This window comes from Carcharodon carcharias, chromosome 1 (assembly GCF_017639515.1).
Source record: "Carcharodon carcharias isolate sCarCar2 chromosome 1, sCarCar2.pri, whole genome shotgun sequence".
In the NCBI taxonomy this organism is placed as follows: Eukaryota; Metazoa; Chordata; class Chondrichthyes; order Lamniformes; family Lamnidae; genus Carcharodon; species Carcharodon carcharias.
In genome coordinates this window covers 150,259,043-150,275,308 of record NC_054467.1, presented here as the reverse complement: position 1 = coordinate 150,275,308, position 16,266 = coordinate 150,259,043, and the positions used below count along the sequence as shown (strand labels likewise).

Sequence of the window (16,266 nt, the reverse complement as noted above, 5' to 3'; positions counted from 1 at the left end):
GCAAGATCTGTAGACAATTGCAAGAGGTTTGCAGCAGTAATAACTCTGGATTAAACTAAACAAATTTGTGGTAAAACGGGACTGTATTTTACAGGGCGCCGTGATCACACTTGATTTTAATTGGGTGGTTAAGGGGTTGGGGAGGTGGGCTACAACAAGGGAAAGGACAGAGCAGAATGGAAGTCTCAGATAATGAGGGAGTGCATTATCAGCAACTGAAGTTACTGACATGATAATTTCCTGAAACTTATGCTGTACATTAGATTCTGCAATTTTGGTGTGTTATTACAATGCTGGATATCACAAGGAAATTTTGAATCAGTTTCTTTTAAAAAAAATGAGTTTGTCTAAATTTACCTGTTTGGAGTCATATTTCCCCCCCACTGATTAGTATTTTTAAAAAGTGTGAAAAATAAATCCATAAGAAAATGAAGTTTTTATATTTAGTAATAAAAAAACTGACCAACACCCCAAAATCAGAATTTAGAAACATGGATTAATTTTTATTTATTCACCTACTCAATTTTTTTGGAAAGTATCTCTTTTCTAGCAGCAAAAACAAAGAGCTCTAAGCATCAGGGGAATCATGTTGCTCTCAATGAAAGCCCAGAGTTAAACAACAAAAAAATCTCAGGAGTGGAGTTGGCAGAGAAATAGGGAAAGAAACATTCTTCATTTTGAGAAGTCCCACTTTAACCACTGCTATGAGAATTCTTGACAATTTCTCCTCCTCCTTAGTAAAGATGTACCTAGCCTCTACTCGCCATCTCCTGTAGTTCAGCAAGATTGAAAATAAGGTGCACAAGAATCACCGACATGAATTTATGTCCTAACATAATGATGCGGCACTCCGTATGCTCACCTAATCCATCACAAATTGTAACAAGTTCCCAAATCTAAATATTTAATCTGTTATCATGTTTGATCTTGAAATTTGTTGGTTTTTTACTCTAGAAGAGATCTTGCTGGAGGCAATGTTCTTTTGATGAAAACACATTTATTTATATACTATTTACAAAGGTTAAGACAGACCAAGACATAGCTGGAGCTACTCTCTCAGCTACACACTCATCTTCCTACAGTTAAGTGACATCACTGTGGCATAGCTACTGAGCACGTGTGTAATAGCTATTATTCAAGTTAACCTTTTACTCTACATCTTCCCCCCCCACCCAGCCAAGTTCACTTCACACAAACTGTTAACCTCATGTACTATTTACAGTTTCCATCCAACTCTAACCTCTCCTCCCTCCAACTTAAATTAACCTTTACTCTACATTTAAGGCAGGTATAAGAACTTCAGAAATATTGCAATTAAAATAAAATGATTGCCATTTTAAATGCCTCACTCATATCTTAGAAACTATTTCAGTGCACATTTTAGATGGTGAAGGCAGTTTTAGTGGCTTGGTGAGCCATTCAAATTTATCAAATAAACAAAGTACACAAAGCTGTTATATTTTTCTAAGACGACAGAGCGGGGGTTTTTTTTGAAAAAGGTAAATGTCTATTAGTCTTGGCCTTATGACAAGTTTTGGCACTTCAGTTGTTTTCCTTACAATAGGATCACTTACCCGTGCAAAATCAAAGGCATATCTGTATACAAGTTTAAAATTTGTGGGTTCATTCAACAATGATCTCAAGTAATCTAGTGAACTTCTCAGTTTCTCTGTTGTGTCACATCTAAAATTGAAAAAAGAGAAATAAAATTGAAAAATAATCTTCCATTACAATTTAACATCCAAAACCACATTAGGTTTCCAGATCAAATAACTAACATTTATTTTTGCAAAGTCAATGGTGAGAGATGCAGCAGGAAGGGCAAGGGTTGAGGGGGGGGGGGGGGGGGGGGGGGGTGCAGGGAAGGGCTCTGCATTATCCCCCCGCACCCCCATGATGTCAAGAGGTAGGGTAGGGAGAGGGGAAGACGAGATGAGGAGGGGGGGGGGGGGGGGGGGTGGGAGCAGGGGAGGGGCAGGATCAAGGACCATTTCTGCCAGTTGGGAGACTCAAACTATTGAGCACTGCCTATTTGAGCCATAGTTTAAGAGCAAAGTTGGGAAACATTCCTACATGCAGTGGTTTGGAACTCTCTTCCACAAATGGCAATCGATCAGGAATTCTAAATTGGAGATTGATGGATTTTAGTTAACCAAAGGTATTAAGGGATATGAGGCAAAGGCTGGTAGATAGGAATTAGGTTGCAGGTCAGTAAAGATCTCACTGAATGGCAGAACAGGTTCAAGGAGCTAAATGGCCAATTTCCATTTCTATGCTTGGAGAACGTTTAAAAATATTGTGCTCACTTCACACAAGGGCTGTGATTGCTGGGGAATGGAACTCTTCCCAATTTAGGCAGCCAATATTGGTAATAAGTGCTCTTAGGTTAAGTATCCAGGTTCAAAGTATTGTCTCAATTCCAGCAACATGCTTCAGCCCAACTGCAGAACAGCACTATCTTTTCCTCATTTCCCATACAACCATCCTTTAGTCTTGGAGTGAGATTGCCAATTACAACTGGATTAGATATAATTGTGTGTTGCAGGCCAATACCCATTAGGAATCAATGGAGTTTAGAAGGATGAGGGGGGATCTGATTGAAACTTACAGAATACTGAAAGGCCTGGATAGAGTGGACGTGGGGAAGATGTTTCCATTAGTAGGAGAGACTAGGACCCGAGGGCACAGCCTCAGAGTAAAGGGAAGACCTTTTAGAACAGAGATGAGGAGAAACTTCTTTAGCCAGAGAGTGGTGAATCTATGGAATTCATTGCCACAAAAGGCTGTGGAGGCCAGGTCATTGAGTGTATTTAAGCGAGATAGATAGGTAAAAGGATCAAAGGCTATGGGGAGAAGGTGGGAGAATGGGGTTGAGAAACTTATCAGCCATGATTGAATGGCAGAGCAGACTTGATGGCCTAATTTCTGCTCCTATGTCTTACGGTCTTATACTGCCCAAACACATCTCATAGTTGACCCTTCCACTAGCAGAGAAGATGGCATGAATCTAGCAGTGTTGGAGACATGAAGAATTGAAATATCCTCATGTTGTACTTAAATTTTTCTTAATGCAGAGACATAAAAAGACATTCTGAAGAGATGCAGTTGAATTCGATGTGATTTTAAAATTTAACCATAGGTATAGCTATTAAAAGGTTTAAATATTAATCAATCTTAATAGATGACATAATGCATAATCTTCAGGCAAACTGACAACTATTTCAAAATAAAAACAAACTAAACCAGAAGCATTTCATACTGTAATAAGGTCATTCCCTTCAACCATTCTTGCAGAGTGAAATAACCCATGCTCTGGGCATCCAACTTCCAGGCAAGCACCAACATCACCACCTAAAATAAGTACAACAGATCAATAATAGTGTAAGAATACAGATTCTTGTTTTAAAAAGGCTGCCCTGCAATCAGAATCCCTTGAATATATTATCAGGCATTGCTATAATTATGAAATCATTTACATGCAACAGCATAGCTCAAGTCATTAACTGAAGGCATTTTGCATTCAACCCTTCTATTCCTTTCATTTACCACCACAAAATAATGCAAATTGAACAAGCATTTTCTGAATTAATGGCTTATAAAAATGCGAAATACCCTGAACTTCCAATAAGAGTACTGCTAATAGTGCTCCATTCTAATTGAAACCTCCAAAAATGGTGAAAAAGCTGTTTGCATAAATGCCATTCTGATCGAAATAACGAATGCTACCGATTGGTTGAGGAACTTGTAGACACTTTAGCATAGTATTGCAGAAAATAAAAGGACAGTGTTAATCCACTGTGTTCTGATAATAGCTCTGCTCAAGGCTTTTGTTTTGCAGGAATATTTTTATCTAAAAAAGGACAGGAGCTGTTAACTTTGTATAGATTTCTCAGGATGAAGAAGTGTCCAGAAAATGACCAATTTCTAAAAATCAAGAATAATAAACAATTAGGCTTAGGATCCTTTAATTCCTATAGACCTTCGAATGAAAATATGGCTGAAGACAAAACCCACCACAATTATATGACCCAACAGTGAACAATGCAATTATTGATTTAAAGTACTGCAACTGAAACATATTGAATTAGTGATTTAGATTTAGATTTTTAGATGCTATTGTAGGCAGGCTCAGCAACATTTCCCAAGCAGGTCTCCAGCATTATCCCTCTCTGTAAATCAGAATATTAAAAAAATCAAATGGTGAGAGAGAAAGACAACTGACAAGTTTTTGTAAAAAGTTTTGATTGTAAAGGAGATTCATTTAACAAGGGGGGCATGGGACAGGAGTTGGAAGGGAGAGATTGGTGGAGAAAAAAGTAGATTTGCAACCCTATTATTAGTTGATTGTTGTTTGGTCACACAAACACAAACCGTTTTAGTCTCTTGAAACACTCGCTCATTCTACAAACATAATAGGCTTAATACAATTAGTTAGATGAGTAATTTAAGGAAAAGGCAGAACAAAGGAAACTGGAAACTAGTGGAGCACACAAGATTAGGACGATTACCCGTGTGGGGGATAAACATCAACTAATAAGACTGAATGGCCTGTTTCCATGTTATCTCTATGCAATTCTATGACTGGAGTGGGCAAAGAAAGGTAAATACATAATAAACATAATAGCTGGCTGCTTTCATGGGAACTCTTGGTTTGCTCCAATGTTGGTGCCAAGGATATTTATAGAGTAACCATCTAAGAATGCAGCTTTCCTGCAGAACTACACATTATTTATCCTTATTTGAGGAATCGATTGGCAAGAACACCTTTTGTGGGCTGCACCGGGAGACGGTGGTGTTGTGGCAATGTCACTGTACTAGTAATCCAGAGGTCCAGATTAATGCTCTGGGAACATGGGTTTAAACCCCACCAATGCAGCTGGCAGAATGCAAATTCAATTAAGAAAATCTGAAATTGAAAGATAGCTTCAATAATGGTGGCCATGAAATTATCATCGATTGTCGTAAAAACCGATCTGGTTCACTAATGTCCTTTAGGGGAGAAAATTTGCCATCCTTGCCTGGTCTGGCCTACATGCGACTCCAGGCCCACAGCAATGTGACTGGCTCTTAACTACCCTCTTAAATGGCCTAGCAAGCCACTCAGTTCAAGGTAATTAGGGACAGGCAACAAATGTTGGCCTTGCCAGCGATGCCCACATCACATGAAAGAATAAATTAATTTTGTATTCAGTCAGGAGAAATAAGACCACAGAGGGAATCAGTCCCACTTTCAGGGAGCAAATTTGAAGCCACCTGCATGGACTGTTTTGCCTTCCATCACTTAGGGGCATGTGAGGAGACAAGCAACTACGCAAGAGTGAGACGGAAACTTTAGCGAATTAGGTGTTCACGTGGGAATTCGGTGTATGGGGGAAAGAGGCATGGTATACATAGAAATTATTTTAAGTTAATTGAGTAATTAAATTAAGTTAACTAAATAAATAAGTAACAATGGCAGAACAGGTGATATTTTGCAGCTGTGGAATGTGGGAGCTTTTGCACATCAAGGCAATCCATGACAAACATGTCTGCAGAAGATGTAAGCAGCGAGAGGAATTCTGGATCAGGAAGTCGAACTGCTGACACTGCGTAACATAAGGTGGGGGGAGGGGCGGAGAAATACCTGGACACTTTATTCCAGAAGATGCTCTCATCCCTTAGAATAGGATCTTCTGATTTGGTCAGTGGTCAGCGAAAGGAGGATGTGACAATGAATGAGGCAGGTAAAGGGACCGAGCAGATGGTAGTGGAGGAGCCTCAGACTTTGCAATTGTCAAACAGGTTTGAGGTGCTTACAATCTGTGTGGACAAAAGTGAGGTCTGCAAGATGAATGAGCAGGCTGGCCATGACACCATGGTACAGGAAGCCGTTCAAGCTGGGGGACCAAACAGGAAAGCAAAGGTAGTAGGGGGCAGTATAGTGAGGGGGATTGGCATTGTTTTCTGTGGCAAAGAGCAAGAATCCAAAGGCTTTGTTACCTGCCCAGCACCAGGGTTCAGGACATCTGCTCAGGGCTGGAAGGAACTTGCAGTGGGAGGGAGTGGATCCAATTACTGTGGTCCAACGACATAGGCAGGATAAGGAAGGAGGTTCTGCATAGTCAGTATGAGAAACTAGATACCAAATTAAGAAGCAGAACCTCAAAAGGTAATAATTTCTGGATTATTACCTGAGCCACGTGCAAATTGGCATAGGGCAAATAACATTAGGAGAGAGAGGAATGCATGGCTCAAAGACTGGTGTGAAAGAAGTGGGGTTTTGGTTCGTGGGGCACTGGCACCTGAACTGGGGACCGTACCATTGAGACGGTCTACGCCTGAACCATGCTGTGACGAATATTCTTGTGGATCACAACTATGGAAGCAGAGGGGGCTTTAAACTAAACAAGGGGATGTTGGTGGGGGTAAGGAAACAAGCTTGGGTAGACATGGCAAAACAAGGGGTAGATTCAAGATAGGAGACCATAATAGTAATACAGGAAATGAGTATTATAGAATAGCAGGAAGGGACAGAGAGGTAAAAACCTAAGAATAACCAACAGTCAAGACTAGATGTTACTAAGATAACAAAAAGACAAAACTAAAGGCTTTGTATCTGAATGCGCACAGCATACATAACAAAGTAAATCAACTGATAGCGCATTGAAGTAAATAAATATGATCTGATATTATGGAGATGTGGTTGGAGGGTGACAAGGATTGGGTCCTGAACTTTGAGGGGCATAAGGCGTTCAAAAAGAATAGGAAGCTAAGTGAAGGTGGAGGGGTAGTACTGTTGAAGGAGGATGGCATTGGTGCAATAGTTAAAGATGACCTGGTTCAGATCATCAGGATGTAGAATCAGTTTGAGTAGAGATGAGGAATAGTAGGGGAGTGGTCTACAGACCCCCAACAGTAATCATAATGCGGGACAAAAATATTCAATAAGAAATATTGGTGCTTGCGATAAAGAGACGGAAATAATCATGGGTGATTTTAATCTACATATAAACAGGAAAAATCAGGTTGGCAGTTGTAGCCTGGACAAGGAGTTCATGGAATGCTTTTGGGATAGTTCTTTTTAGAGCAGCACATCCTGGAACCAATCTGACAGCAGGTTATATTAGGCTTGATATTGTGTAATGTGACAGCATTAATTACCTCAGAGTGAAAGCACCCCTGGATAGCTGCAGCCACAATATGATTGCACTTTACATCCGGCTTGAAAGGGAGAAGAATGGGTCTACGGCTAGTATTTTGAACTTAAATAAGAGCAACTATGTGGGCATGAAAGCTGAGCTGGCTGAAGTGAACTGGGAGACTAGGCTAGGGGATAGATCAATAGAGAAGTAGTGGCAGACATTTAAGGGGATATTTCAGAATACTCTTAAGTATATTCCTACTATAAAGAAAATTTTTTAAAGGAGAGGACCTACCATCCATGGTTAGTTAAAGAAGTTAAGGAAAGCATCAAACTTAAGGAAAAAGCATGTAACTGGTGCAAAGATGAGTGGCAGGTCAGATGATTGGTCAGAATATAAACAACAGCAAAGAATAACTAAAAGGTTAATCAGGAGAAAGAAATTAGAGTATGTGGAGCTAGCTAAAAATGTAAAAATGAATAGCAAGAATTTCTACAGGCATTTAAAAAAGGGAAAAAGTAAAGTGAGTGTTGGTCCTCTGGAGAGTGACAATGGACAGTTAATTGCAGATAACAAGGAAATGGTGGATGAAATGAACAAATATTTTGCTTCTGTCTTCACTACAGAGGATACAAAATATATTCCAGTAATAGCTGTAAATCAGGAGGTGGAAGGGAGGGGGGAACTTGGTGAAATTACAATCACCAGGGGAGCAATACTGAGCAAACTGATGGTGCTGCAGGCTGACAAATCTCCAGGTCCTGATGGGCTTCACCCTGTGGTCTTAAAAAAGATGGCTAATGAGGTAATAGATGCGTTGGTGTTAATTTTCCAAAATTCGCTAGATTCTGGAAAGGCTCCATCAGGCTGGAAAGTACCAAATATAAACCCTCTATTCAAGAAGGGAGGGAAGCAGAAAACAGGAAACTATAGGCCAGTTATCTTGATGGCTGTTGTAAGGAAGGTGCTAGAATCAATCATTATGGTGGCTATGGCTGGGCACGTAGAGGGACTCAAGGTAATTGGGAAGGGTCAGCATGGTTTTGGAGATCACGTTTATCCAATTTATTGAAGTTCTTTGAGGGAGTTACATGCACTGTGGATAAAGGGGAGCCTGTAGACGTGCTGTACTTGGATTGCCAGAAGGCATTTGATAAGGTGCCACATCAAAGGTCACTGCGGAAAATAAAAGCTCGTGATATAGTGGGTAATATGTTGGCAGGGATAGAAGATTGGCTGGCTGGCAGAAAACGGAATATGCATAAATGGGTCTTTGTCTCATTGGTAGGACGTGATGAGTGGAGTCTTTAGGGGTCTGTGCTGGGGCCTCAACTTTTTACAATTTGTATCAATGACTTAGATAAGAGGAATAAAGGCATGGTGGTTAAATTTGCAGATGACACAGAGATAGGTAGAAAAGTATGTTGTGAAGAAAACATGAGGCTGCAGATGGATATAGATAAGTTGAGTGAGTGGGCAAAATCTGGCAGGTGGAGTATAATGTGGGAAAATGTTAAGTTATTCACTTTGGCAGAAAGAATAAAAAAGCAGAATATCACTTAAATGGAGAAGGCTGCAGAATTCCAAGGTGCAGAGTGGTCTAGGTGTTCTCATGCATGAGTCACAAAGAGTTAGTTTGTAGGTATAGCAAGTAATTAAGGCGGCCAATGGCATGCCATCTTTTATTACAAGAGGAATTGAACATAAAAGTGAGGGTCTTATGCTTCAGTTATACAGGGCATTGGCGAGGCCACATCTTGAATACTGTGTGCAGTTTTGATCTCCTTATTTAAGGAAGGATGTAAATGAATTGGAGGCAGTTCAGAGGAGATTTACTACATTGATACCTGGAATGAGTGGGTTGTCTTATGAGGAAAGGCTAGAGAGAATCAGCTCGTTTCCACTGGAGTTTAGAAGAGTGAGGGGTGACTTAATTGAAGTATAAAAGATCCTGAACGGTATTGACAAGGTGGACGTGGAAAGGATGTTTCCTCTTGTGGGTGAGTCCTGAACTAGGGGTCACTGTCTTAAACTTAGGGTTTGCCCTCTTAGGACAGAGATGATGAGAAATTTTCTCAGAGGATTGTGCAACTTTGGAACACACTGCCTCAGAAGGCGGTGGAGGCGGGGTCATTGAATATTTATAAGGCAGGGATAGATAGATTCTTCTTAGGCACGGGAATCAAAGGTTATCCGGGTGAATGGGAATGTGGAATTTGAAACAAACAGATCAGCCACGATTTTATTGAATGATGAGGCAGGCTCGAGCGGCCAAATGGCCTACTTCTGCTCTTTTTTTTTTAATGTTCTAGGCAGGTGAGTCTTAGTTGTACATCTTATGCCATAGCTGTGAGCATCCAAGCTTCATGTTCAATTGCCTAAAATGCTGAACAAAGGATTTTCAGAGATCACAAATATAGAAAGTGATAAAATATACACATATACATGCATGCATGCCCACAAAAATAATTTTATACAGCAAAAATTGAACAGCAATGCTTAAAGTAAAATAAGTCTCAAGATACATCTTTTCACTGTTCTACTACTGATTTATTTTCCCCACCATCCTACCACCCCCTGCAACCCAAAAGCACTTACATTTTCAGGTTCAACTCCAATGTCTTCACAGAATTTCTCCATGTCTTCAGGGCCTATAACATCATCACTACCTGCAACATAGCGAAGTACTTAGATATTTGGTTGCAATATTTCTCAAAAGCAATCTCAGGCAGCAATGACCAGTCTTTCCAAACAGATTTCTGTTGCTGACAAATAGCCTTAAATTTGTAATATTCTATCAGCAATCTAATTTGAAAGCAGTTTTAAAACAGGTACAGACAATTGAATTGTTGTCATAAGCCCATTTGGGATTTAGTAACAAAAGGGCAACATCAAGGTCCATTATGGAAGTCTATATTTTTTATTTAAAGGTCAACTCTTTTCTTCTCCGCCGATGCTGCCAGACCTGCTGAGTTTTTCCAGGTAATTCTGTTTTTGTTTTATATTTTTTATTTGTTCTGTTAGATTTTTGGGTCAAAATTAAACTTGGCTACATTTTTGGAATGTTACTATTTTTACAGGGCCAGGAGCATTTGACTTTTAAGCAAATAGGTGTATTGGACATGTTGTGAGCATGTCCAGTGTGTGATGCTATCACGAAACATGTGATTTAGCCACTCTGGTCAGTCTGTCTCTCTAATCTTACATATTGAGTGGAACTTGTAAAGTGCAAAAACCTTTTCAACAAAAGGCGGTAGGGGCCGTGACGAACAACAAAATAAGGTAGCTCCCAAATGACCTGCTAGGATAAGAACATAAATAGGTGGAGTAGACTATTCGGCCCAGAGTCTGCTCTGCCAGTCAATATCATGGCTGATCTGACGGGTCTTAACTCCACTTTCCTGCCCATCTCCCATAACTCTTGACTCCTGTGTCAATCAAAAATCAGTCTAACTCAGCTCTGAATATAAAAACAGAATTACCTGGAAAAACTCAGCAGGTCTGGCAGCATCGGCAGAGAAGAAAAGAGTTGACGTTTCGAGTCCTCATGGCCCTTCGACAGAACTAGTTCTGTCGAAGGGTCATGAGGACTCGAAACTTCAACTCTTTTCTTCTCTGCCGATGCTGCCAGACCTGAGTTTTTCCAGGTAATTCTGTTTTTGTTTTGGATTTCCAGCATCCGCAGTTTTTTTGTTTTTATCTCAGCTCTGAATATATTCAATGACCATGGCTCACTGGGAAAGGCTGACGACCCACAGAGAATAATTTCTTCCTCAACTCCTCTTAAGTGGAAGACCCCTTATTTTGAATCTCGGCCTCCTAGTGCTAGATTCCTCCACAACAGGAAACATCCTCTCAGCATCTAACCTGTCAAGTCCCCTGAGAATCTCATATGTTTCAATAAGGTCACCTCCCATTCTTCTAAACGTCAACGAGAATTGGCCCAATCTGCTCAAACTTTCCTCAGAAGACAACGCCTTAATCCCAGGAATTGGTCAAGCAAATCTTCGCTGAACTACCTCCAATGCAAGTATATCCCTCCTTGTGTAAGGTGACCAAAACTGTACACAGTACTCTACATGTGTGGTCTCACCACTACCCTGTATAACTGCAGCAATACTTCCCTACTTTTATACTCTTATCCCCTTGCAGTAAAGGTCAATACTCTCATCCCCTTGCAATAAAGGCCAATATGGAGTGGATTTCTTGAAATGTGTACAGGAGAACTGTTTAGGTGAATATGTAGAGGGTCCAACAAGGGACAGCGCAGTGCTGGACCTAATTCTGGGGAATGAAGCCGGACAGGTGGCTGAGGTGGTGGTGGGGGAGCATTTTAGTGAAAGAAACCACAACATGGTACAATTTAAGCTGGCTATGGACAAAGAAATAGATAAGTTGCAAAAAAAATGTTTTGGATTTGGGGAGAGCGGATTTTAGTAAAATAAGGCAAAATCTGGCCAAGGTAGACTGGGAACAGCCACTTGTGGGGAAATCTACAGAAGAGCAGTGGGGGGGCGTTCAAAAAGGAAATGGGGAGGGTACAGGCTCAACATGTTCCCTCTAGGGTGATAGGAAGGAGTAACAAGCCCAGAGAACCATGGATGACCAGAGATATTCAGGTTACGATGAGAAGGAAAACAGAGGCTTTTAGCAGGTACAAGGGGAGCAAATCAGCGGAGGCATTAGTGGAGTACAGAAAGTGCAGGGTGGAGCTTAAGAAAACAATTAGGAGAGCAAACGGGGGATACGAGAAAGCTCTGGCTAGCAAAAGTAGGGAAAATCCCAAGATATTCTGTAAGTATATCAATGGGAAGAGGATAACCAGGGAAAGAGTAAGGCCCATTAGGGACCAAGGGGGCAATCTAGAGGTGGAGCTAGAGTGTTGAATGAATACTTCACATCCGTCTTCACCCAAGAGAATGAGGATGAAGGTATGGAACTCAGGGAGAGAGACTGAGGTTCTTGAGCAAATTGATATAGGGAGTGACAAGGTATTAGAGGTGTTGGCAGGTGTAAAAGTGAACAAATCTCCAGTCTGAATGATTTGTGTCCTAGACTGCTGAGGGAGGCAAGGGAGGAGATCGCAGGGGCTCTGATCCAAATTTTTAATTCCTCTCTGGCCATGGGGGAGGTGCCAGAGGACTGGAAAACAGCTAATGTGGTTCCGCTATTTAAGAAGGGTTGTAGAGATAAGCCAGGGAATTGCAGGCCAGTGAGTGTCATGTCAGTGGTAGGGAAACTATTGGAGAAAATTCTGAAGGAGAGAATCTATATCCACTAGGAGAGGCAAGGTTTGATTAGGGATAGTCAGCATGGCTTTGTCAAAGGGAGGTCATGCCTAACAAATTTGACTGAATTTTTTGAGAGATGACCAGGTGTGTAGATGAGGTGTGCAGTTGATGTAGTTTATATGGATTAGTAAAGCCCTTGACAAGGTCCCACATGGGAGACTTATAAAGAAGGCAAATGCACATGGGGATACAGGGTAATTTGATAAGTTGGATTCAAAGTTGGCTTAGTTGTAGGAGACAGAGGGTGATGACAGAAGGATGCTTTAGTGACTGGAAGCCAGTGTCCAGTGGCATACCACAAGGATCTTTGCTGGGTCCCCTTTTATTTGTCATTTATATAAACGACATAGACGACTATGTGGGGGGTAGGATTAGTAAGTTTGCGGACGACCCAAAGATTGGCCGGGTGGTTAACAGTGAGGTTGGGTGTCTTGGGCTACAGGAAGATATAGACGGCATGATCAAATGGGCAGATAAGTGGCAGATGGAATTTAACCCTGAAAAGTGTGAGGTGAAACACTTTGGAAGGAGTAATTTGACAAGCAAATATTCGATGAACGGCATGGCATTCGGAAGTTCTGAGGAACAAAGGGACCTTGGTGTGTGTGTCCATAGATCTCTGAAGGCGGTGGGGCATGTTAGTGGGGTGATGAAAAAGGCATATGGAACACTTGCCTTTATCATTCAAAGCATAGATTACAAAGGTAGGGAGGTCATGTTGGAGTTGTATAGAACCTTGGTGAGGCCACAGCTGGAGTACTATCAACATCAGGCTGACTGGTCTATAATTCCCTGTTTTCCCTTTACCTCCCTTTTTAAATAGTGGGGTTACATTAGTTACCCTCCAATCTGTAGGATCTGTTCCAGAGTCTATAGAATCTCAGAAGATGACCACCAATGCATCCACTATTTCTAGGGCCACTTCCTTAAGTACTCTGGGATGTAGATTATCAGGCCCTGGGGATTTATCAGCCTTCAATCTCATCAATTTCCCCAACACCATTTCCCTACTAAATACTGATTTCTTTCAGTTCCTCCCTCTCACTAAACTGTGTTCCCCAACATTTCTGGTATGTTATTTGTGTCCTCCTTTGTGAAGGCAGAACAAAGTATGTACTTAGTTGGTCAGCCATTTCTTTGTTTCCCATTATAAATTTCCCTGTTTCTGACTGTAACGGACCTACATTTGTCTACACCAATCTTTTTCTCTTCTCAAACCTATAGAAACTTTTAGTCAGGTTTTATGTTCCCTGCAAGCTTACTCTTGTACTCTATTTTCCCCTTCTTAATCAATCCCTTGGTCCTCATTTGCTGAATTCTAAAGTGCTCCCAATCCTAAGGCCTGTTGCTTTTCCTGGCCAATTTGTATGCCTCTTCCTTGCATCTAATACTACCTCTAATTTCCTTAGAAAGCCAGGTCAAGGCAGAGCAAGAGATTGTGCTGCCAAGATAAGCAAACTTGTCAACTGCAGACAGGTTCTGGCCACAAATTGAAACCATGGACAAAAAGATAGGATTTTCCTGGAGCAGTCATGTGCATTACTTCAGTTTTCTTCAATCATAAGATTGAAGTTGTTGCATGCATTAGAGAACAAGTCCATGCTGCCTTGCATGTCCAATTTTGTGCACTCGCTGTTGGTTCAGTCATCAGCAAGTATGTCCTTGGAGACTTTGGTCTTTACCAGAGTTGTCTGAGATTAAGCAGCTTCCTGTCCATGTGCTACTCTGGTATGGTGTTAGAAACGTGTGGACAAATAGAGTGGAATAAGGACAAGTCCCTCAAGTTACCCAGTGTTATAGCAAGAGATGTCAATAAACCAACATTAATAGCAAGGGTTGGTTTTGCAAACACTGGAAGCATGTTTTTCAAGTTAAGACAACCAAGAAGCTTGATCAACTACTGAGTTGCTGTGGCAACATTTTCAAAGACAAAGGTAAAATTGGAGTAAAGGTGCACATCTGAATCAGGCACGATGCAAAACTAATATATTGCCTGGCTTGGCCAGTTCCGTATACTCTCAAAACCCAGGTTGAGTCTGCATCAAGCTTGCATGGTGAGCAAATGGATCAGGGTCTATTTACAGGGTTGCCAATAAGGCCAACCTTATAACGTGGGGCTGTAAGAATCCCAATGTGTTTATTGACCAGTTAAGGTAGTGGATGAGATTGAACAGATTGGTAATATGGTTACTATGCTATGCCCTACACTGCACTTAATCTGACATCCACAAATTTCTTTCATTTTTTTGATTTGATTCATTTATGCCGTTATAGTGCTTCAATAGATGACCGCACCATAAATAGCACCCATTTGAAACACATCTGCACCGTAAGCTCACTTAAATGAAGCGGATTGGCAACATAATTAACAATGCCACTAAACATGTAACAAATCTCTGACCTGTACTCTCAGAAAGTGAAGAGTTTGTTCTTGTGCATGGTTTCAATTTTGGTGTGCCTTCATCCCAAATCAAACGGTAAGAGGTATTTGCTGAGTTCGAACTCCTCTACTCCAAAATATCGTGCTGCAAACCACTGAAGATGCTGAATCCTTGAAAGTGCACCTAATTGATCTATCACTCGCACATTGTGGGATTCCAAATGACCTGTCCATTTTCAAATGTAATGCAGATGTCTTATAGCGTTGCAAAGCCTCAAGACTAAGCTGGGCATATACCATCAGTAAACCTGACAAAGGGACAGGAACAGTCATCCTTAACAAGTATGACTGTATCAAGAAAATGCACGTGATGGGTACAAATTCGTATCCATTGGAACTGCCACATATACAGAGAAGGATTCCTTCACATTTGCAAGACCATACAGGATTGTATATCGGTAACAATGATGTCCATGTGCTTCCTGGATATCGCCAGCCTATTCACCAATGTCCCACTTAAGGAAGCCACAGATATTTGTGTAGCACTATGTCATGGTGATTTAGATCTACCACCATCTCATGAATCAGTATTCATTGAACTTGAGTTCATCTTTAATGACACCATGTATGCTCAAATAGATGGCGTTAAAATGGGCCCCCTCTAGGCCCAGCTCTCGTTAACACCTTTGTTGGGTTCCATGAGGAACATGTCTTTGATGGAATGCCACACAACAACATACCCCTTGCATATTTCTGAAATGTGGATGATAGGTTTGCTATATTTAAATCTACTGCTGCATGTAATAATTTCCTTACATGTCTTAATGGGCTACGTCCTGCACTCAGATTCACCTTTGAAATGGAGCAGTCAAATGAACTCCTTTTCCTTGACGTACTAGTTGAAAAATCTGCCGGTGGGGAAGGCGGGGGGGTCTCTACCGCAAGCCTATCTTCACTGGTCAATATACGCATTGGGATTTTTCCAGTTCCATGCATGTTGAGATTGGCCTTATTGGCAACCTTGTAAATATCGCCCGAGCTATTTGCTCACTATTCAGCTTGATGCTGAAAAAGGGTGCAAAGGCATCCTGTGGGATAATGGCTACAGATGCGCTGTATGTTGCGCAAACACGTGAACGGGCATAAGGCACTTTCGACCCTAAGAAGTACCTAGTCTGCCTCAAATTACCCTGGAAGGGAAAGGTACCTCAAAAATTTGAGCAACAGGTAAAACTAGCTGTTTTAACATTGTTAGCATGCAGTAGCAAAACAAGTGATATTTGCCACTAACAGGATGCTGCCATCAAGCCAAAAAGATGGCCCATCACATAAATGAGTAGTGTTGTATGTGAATTTCAGTGCCAATGTGATGCTAGGTATGTAAGCCGTATGTCCCAAAGTCTGGCAGATCGTATAAACAGCATGTCCCTTCTGTTTCTAACGGGCAAGCTTTATGTGATTGGTCAACATTTGC

At 41.1% G+C, this 16,266-nt stretch overlaps 1 protein-coding gene across 11 annotated transcripts in view; it reads right to left on the bottom strand.

Moving 5' to 3' along the window:
* Positions 1–16,266, bottom strand: part of dcun1d4 (DCN1, defective in cullin neddylation 1, domain containing 4 (S. cerevisiae)) — a 116,308-nt gene that overhangs the window by 37,014 nt on the left and 63,028 nt on the right. For all 11 annotated transcript variants that reach the window (XM_041184288.1, XM_041184344.1, XM_041184271.1 and 8 more), the window contains 3 exons: positions 9,720–9,790; positions 3,260–3,351; positions 1,575–1,683 (listed from right to left, as the gene is read on the bottom strand). In XM_041184288.1, the coding sequence (XP_041040222.1) occupies positions 1,575–1,683; positions 3,260–3,351; positions 9,720–9,790 (272 nt within the window). The remainder of the gene's footprint in view (positions 1–1,574; positions 1,684–3,259; positions 3,352–9,719; positions 9,791–16,266) is intronic.